Source organism: Vidua macroura, chromosome 6 (genome assembly GCF_024509145.1).
Source record: "Vidua macroura isolate BioBank_ID:100142 chromosome 6, ASM2450914v1, whole genome shotgun sequence".
Classification (NCBI taxonomy): Eukaryota; Metazoa; Chordata; class Aves; order Passeriformes; family Viduidae; genus Vidua; species Vidua macroura.
In genome coordinates, this window is record NC_071576.1 from 23,473,630 (window position 1) to 23,480,235 (window position 6,606).

The window sequence follows — 6,606 nt, forward strand, 5'->3', positions numbered from 1 at the left end:
AAATGTTGTAACTATCTCTGTGTTGTACTAGCATCAGTGTGAAGAGGTGCACACTGTTGTTTTGCCTAAAGAACTGCCCAGAGCTCACAGAGGGCGTGGATATGCACAGGGGCTGCTTCTCAGCTTGAGCCCATGTTCTGACAGCTCTTTGTGCGCCATAATTTCTCTCTTTTTCCTTCAGACCCAGCTCTGCATCCCTGCCCAAGGACAGGTAGAGGGGTGTGGGTTATTTGGCTGTTCTAGTTCAAGCTAGACACAGAGTCCAATTTGACAAGCCCATCAGAGTTTATCAGCCTGAGGTCCACTCTATAGCATGTGGCACCTTTATCATTTTTAGCCTCCTTGAGGGGTTGTTAGAAATAGTTCATCCAAAGTTAATGCTCTGACCACTGTCAGGATATAAAGGTATAGACATAGGGGCTTTGCTGATATATACTGAAATTTTGTATACATCAGTATTTACTTGTATTAATCAATACCTGTCTAACTAATTTCTGGCAATATTTTCACCCTGTCTTCACCTGAAAAAATTCTGGCTTTATGTAAGCTTTCCTCAGCTCCATGACTCAGATGGTGTTCTGGGGAGAGAAACATTAGAAACCTTAAATTCTCTCACATTTTTCTGATCCAGCTCATCCTTTTTCCTTTTCCATAGTTCATTTGTCTTATCCTTGGGGCTGAACTTTTCTACTTCTCCCATTTGTTTGCAAATCTATCCTTCATCCAGGCACATGTACTGGGCTGACTTGGTTCTTTCCTCAGTCTTAGCTTTACTTCAGCCTTCTCCTGTGTCCTGGACAACTTGAATCTCAGTAGAAGCAATGTTTGTTGTTAACCCCTTAGTCTCTAAAGTGTTACTTCTCCATTTCTATTGCAGAAGCATGCTCTTTGTTGTCTCTGTCAGCACTGGGTTCAAAGCTGTCCTTGTCTAGACAGACCTCATTGGATAAAATTGCCTTAAAAAAAGATGGGGGGCAACTTTTTTACATGGGTAGACAGGGAGAGGGCAAGGGAGAATGGTTTTAAATGGAATGAGGAGAGATTTAGATTAGATGCTAGGAAGAAATTCTTTACTGAGAGTGTAGTGAGGCACTGAACAGATTGCTCATAAAAGTTGTGGATGCCCCATCCTTGTAAGTGTCCAAGGCCAGGCTGGATGGGACTTGAAGCAACCTGATCTAGTGGGTGACATCCCTGCTTATAGCAGGGGGTTAGAACTAAATGATCTTTAAGGTCCCTTTCGACCCAAAACATTCTGTGATTCTCTGATGATTGAAACAGATAAGTCAGACCTGATCTCCCTATGCTCTTCCATCTCCTCTACAATGGCTTTGGGTTCTTCCAGCACTGCATCAGTTATCTTGGTCTTCTCTGCAGTGCAAGTGCATGCAGCTCCTGCCTGTCTCCTTTCAAAACTTACATATGTAAACATACTTTGAATAAAAGTCTCTCTTAGTATGTTTTTATTTTAGCTGTGTTCTTAAACTTTGGGGAGCACTGGTGATCCACTGAAGTCACAGTCACTGGACATTTTTACATTATCCTTCCACCATATGTTACACTGTAGATGGATATAAGACATGATAATGCTAATATTACAAGAAGAGACACTTGCTGTATTAATCAAAACTGCTGAGACACAAAGACTGACCAGAGCTATCTGCCTACAGATGTTTTAAATTCTCTCTATCATATAAAGTCTTCAAACCAAGGCTGGAAGTTTGTAAGTGATGATCTATAACTCATCCAGAAGATATTGGCCTGATGCAGAAATTATTTGGTTTTGTAGCCTATTTTATCTCAAAGTTCAGGCTAGAAGGTGGTAATGTTTCTTTCAGGCCCTAAAATCTTGAACTCCGTGAGGCTCATAGTGTCTGATGGGGATGTTCTCTCTATATAAAAGCCTTCCCATATAAGAAGCTTCTGATGTCAAGTGTCCTATTGAATATATATTTTTCTTTCCATGTCAGTCTATCGATCTCTAAATAATCAAAGATACAAAGTACATGATGACAGGAGATTATGGCACCTGTCATGCCCATGGCCAAATGCTCCCAGTTGGCAGCTGCTGGCTGAGTTACTGCAGCCCTGAGCAGACCTCTCTGTTTCCGCCTGCTCTGAATCATCCTGGTAGTTTTGAGCTCACCTCTTAACCCCTGGGTAAAATCTTCATCCTACTGAAGACAGCAGGACCTTGGTCACTGACATTTAACAGAGCTAGGATTTCACTTTGCTTAGCACTTCTGACATTTTCCTTTTTTTCCATTATACCTCTCTTTCTCTCCTGATGCAGATGCATCCATATTTCTTGTATTTTCTCTCTGACTGAGCACCTCCATTCATGCCACATGGAGCATCCAGCTGCTAGGACTCAGCCATGCTGCACCACAGGCAGTTCCTCTGCCCTGCAGTTTCCTGTAGCAAGGTCAGAGTAACTCAGGATACCTCTCCTCTGGCACCTTTCTGCTTGAGGTGTTGGGTGGCTCTGCTCTGCTTAGGACAAGGGGTTAAACAAAACCTTTTCTGCATGGGGCTGCTAAGCAGTTAAGGGCTGGATATCAGAGCTTTCTTTTAGCTGAATATATCAGTAACTTCCAATTGCCTGGAAATCAGAGGAGAAAAATGTAACCCTTTGGGCCAGTCTGGAGTGGGTGCTGCATGTCATAGTCCCATCACATCTGGTTCACTTCCTCTCTCTGGGCAGTGCTGGATAGGGCAACTCCAGAGGTTTATTGCCACTTTTTTCCAATTCCTGAAACAGAAGAGAATATTATTCAATGAATAAATGTTTATATCTCCTTTTTAAAGAAGCTTACTCTAAATTATTTTTATAGCAAGCTACACCCATATGTAGACATGCTTTTAATTCTCCTGGAGCAACTGAACTTATTTTTGTTCAACCAGTTTCAAGAGTTCCAGTGTTGATTTATTAGAAAATAACAGAGCAGCAAGATTGGGGCTTTACAATGTGGACTAAAGTCTGTTCAGGAGACATAATTTTAAAGTCAGCTAAAGTGTGGCGTAGGAAAGTAATGATGCTTGACCTGGACATCCTAAATGAAGCTGCCATAAATGTATATAAAGATTTGCTTGATTCACCATGAATGTTGGCCACCTCATTACCATTTAATTATAATAATTAATTATAATATAGTTTTTGGCTGAGGATGTCCTGCTCACTTCTAAATAATGCTTTGGCACATGAGTACTTAGGTAAGTTATACATGGTATCAAAGGGGTTTGTCTGATGCATTTTCATTTAGCTATATTAGGTGTTCCCTTTTCTTAGTTTGTGAGAAAGAAGAAATTTGAGGGTCAATTTGATGTCCTTTCCATCATCAGATAATAAAATACTCTGCCTTGTTTAAAGAAAAGTATGTATTTGTGTTAAGGGGGAAATCCCAGGGAGATCTAGTTTTATTACAAGGTATGGAATCTTTAAGGAAAATAAATATATAGGAAAATATTTCTAGATTCACCTTCTGTCCATAGGTGAGTACCTGTCCTGGGGACAATATACAAGACAAAGTATCTAAAGCAGCTTTCTAGCCAGTCCATGGCCTGGGTTGCAGTCTGCTCTGCCTGTTCTGCATCCTGAGCTTCAGGATGGATCTGAGCTGATTGGTGAGGGACAGCAGAAAAATAATGAGATATCTAGAAAGTATACATTTCTTAGATCTACAGAGAAGATGACTGAAGTGAGATGCCAACAAGTCTTCAAATACATTTTAAAAAATGTAGCAGTGGTGGTCTTCCAAAATTGTCCACTATATCTACTGAGCATAGCAGATAGACCAGAAGCATTATGGCAGATGGCTTTGTCTGCAGCAAGGCAGCAGGAGAAACTCCTTAACAGTTAGGAAGGTGTCAGAACAGGATGCTGATCCTCTTTAGGGCAGGCATTAGGATAGGATGCCTGTCTTGGAGAAACTTCACTGGGTAGGTTTAAGGACAAGTTTCACATGTCTCACATGATTGGTTCGTGTATATGGGAAGACAAGTGGCTTTTTCCCCAAAGGAAGCAAACTTGCTTTCCAGATCCTAATCATTAACTAAAGAAAAAAGTATTTTGCCTATAAAATTGCATCAATAATCTCAAAACTGCAAAGTGAACCTAAAATGATGCTAGGGAATCTAAGCAGCCTGAAGCTCTGATGCTGTAAAGAACTGCTCTTACTCATGCCATATATTGCTAGTGAGGATATTTCCAATTTCATTGTTTCACTTTCTCTCTTTGGCACCACATTTTCTTTTCATGCATGGAAGGAGAAGTCTGAGCAGGTAAAGGTGTGTTCTATTGATTTACCAGATGTCTTTCATGAAGCTGGCTGTGAGGGAACTTGGCATCTTCCTGGTTTTGGCAAATGTGCTTACCTATAACCCATGCAAATGGCACCTTGCCTGTGAGTGTGCCTTAGGCTGTATTTGGAAGAAGCATTCCAGTGAAATTTTTCCTCCAGTGCACCCACAGTTTGGTTTGGGTTTCCAAAGGTGGGGCACACAGACAATCTCAAAGTGATTTAACAAAGTAGTGGAATCAGCTACGACCCTCTTCACCGCATCACTGCCATTGAAGATGTGTGTGGAGGCAGGATGCTGCAGCAGCCCCACCCCAGCACCCATCAGCAGCTGTGGTGCTGCCCTTGCCTACATCCATGCCCTTGCCATGGGGGTCTGACCCTCCTGCAGGTCCAGAACGCAGGTTGTGCCTGGAAGCTGTTTCCCACGTGCAGGGTGTGAAGCTGTGGGAAGGGAAGGGAAGGGAAGGGGCACTGTGGCTGGGATGCTGCGTCCGTCCAGACACAGGGCTTGGGAAGGCAGCAGTGCCCTCTGCCTTGCCCCACTCCTTTTAAGCTTCTCAGGTAGCAGAAAAGGAAATTCACAGCTCCTAGACCTCTGCACTGGGTTCTGTGCTCAAACACCACTCAGGTGCAGCTCCTCCTGGCATGTAGCAAGCTCATTTTCCAGGTCCCAGAGGTGATTTTGCCCCATCTGGGTGAGCTTTCTGGGGATTCTCATCCTCAACAGTGTTCTCAAGGACAGACATCACCCAGGTCCCAGGCTGGGCACCATGTCTTGCCCAGCATGAACTTGGTGCCACTGGGAGCTGCCACAACATGTTACAAACGCTGAAGCACAGGGGAATCCACAGAGACATCCTGGGCATGTGACATCAGCTGGGGAAGGAATGCTGGGGCCAGAAGCAATTGTTTGGAGGCTGTGGACTGGTGTAACTTTCACTACGCATGGGCTTGGGACCGCTGTAGGATATGGGTAAAAACTGCCTCAAGAGATGGGGTCGGGAACAGATCTTCTTCCCCACAGACACTCAGCACCACATCCTGCCTTCCCCCGGGTCCTGAGAGGCTGCATAAACCCCTGCATACCAAGAAGGGCCAAGACCATCCAGTGGCCTCCTTACTCAGAACCCTTTTAGGAGTGATTTTAATTCGTGTAAATGAGTATTTTTAATTTGTTATACTGGCCTTTATCTCTATTACCATCTCATTTGCTTTTAAACCTAGTTTTGCCATCCTGACTGAATTCCATTTGATGCATTAGGAGTAATTCTCTTCCCAAAGGGTTAGACATTTTCTCTCCACATAAAAGTCGCTTATTTTGGATAAAGAGACGATTAGATTTATCTTTAATATTTTAATGGCAGCCAGGATTATTGGGTGGGCAGCCCCGGTTTCAGTTGTTGTTGGGGGATTAGACTCTAATAAACTCTTCAGATTGGGATTTTTTTCTGTTTTTCACAAAGTACTTGTATTTATTTAAAAAATTCGCTTCTTTTTGAGTCATAAATTCCATTTGCTGTTTCCTATTAGTATTAAATCAAGTTGATTAAATTCATAGTGACTATTTGCACATATATCTTTTTAATTTTAACATCCACAACATAAAATCTTTAATGGTGCAATTTGAAATACCTGCAACAGACATTGCTGTTGCTGTTTAAACAGATGGAAATGAGGATCCAGAGGGAAGGGAGAGGGAGAGAAGAAGGAATGGCGAGATGGACAGACGGATGTTGAAAAGGGGGTGAGCTGACTCTTCCCATCACACGTAATAGGAAAGATTTGGGGGTTGATAAGAATATAGAATTTGGAGAAAGCTCCCTCTTCTCAAAATCACCAGCATCCTCTTGGTGAGCAAAAAGACAGTGCAGTCTGCCCAGGGTCGCAAACTCAGTTCACATCACAACCTTTCCAGTGCCAGGCAGCCCCCGGAAGGTGGCATTTGCTTAGAGCAGATGCTTGCGGGGCTGGTGGGGTGCAAACCCAAGAAGTGAGTGCCCCTCATCCCTCGGGACTCCACACCCTGCCTTGGCTGTCACGGATCCTAGTTTAGGCTAATCGTAAACTTGGTAATAGAATAAAATGTCAGCAAAGTAGAAATCAATAAGTGTTAATGCTCCGGGACTTTCACTGCTGGGCTCCCCTCTAGGGCTCCCCCCTCCCGCACCATCCTGTCCCTTTGATTTCAGTCCCTTCTCTAATCCCCACCTCATCAGCTCCGGGAAGGGCTGATCTGCAGCAGAAAATCCCTCATTCGGGGCAAAATCAGCTTAATTTGCAGCAATTTGTAGCAGGTCTTTGCTGG

At 43.3% G+C, this 6,606-nt stretch overlaps 1 protein-coding gene across 1 annotated transcript in view; it reads right to left on the reverse strand.

Moving 5' to 3' along the window:
* Positions 1-2,696: 2,696 nt before the first annotated feature.
* The window catches only part of LIN52 (lin-52 DREAM MuvB core complex component), a 78,947-nt gene continuing 75,037 nt past the window's right edge, over positions 2,697-6,606 (reverse strand). The window contains exon 6 of the mRNA XM_053980398.1: positions 2,697-2,752. Within this exon, the coding sequence (XP_053836373.1) occupies positions 2,751-2,752 (2 nt within the window). The 3' untranslated portion in view covers positions 2,697-2,750. The remainder of the gene's footprint in view (positions 2,753-6,606) is intronic.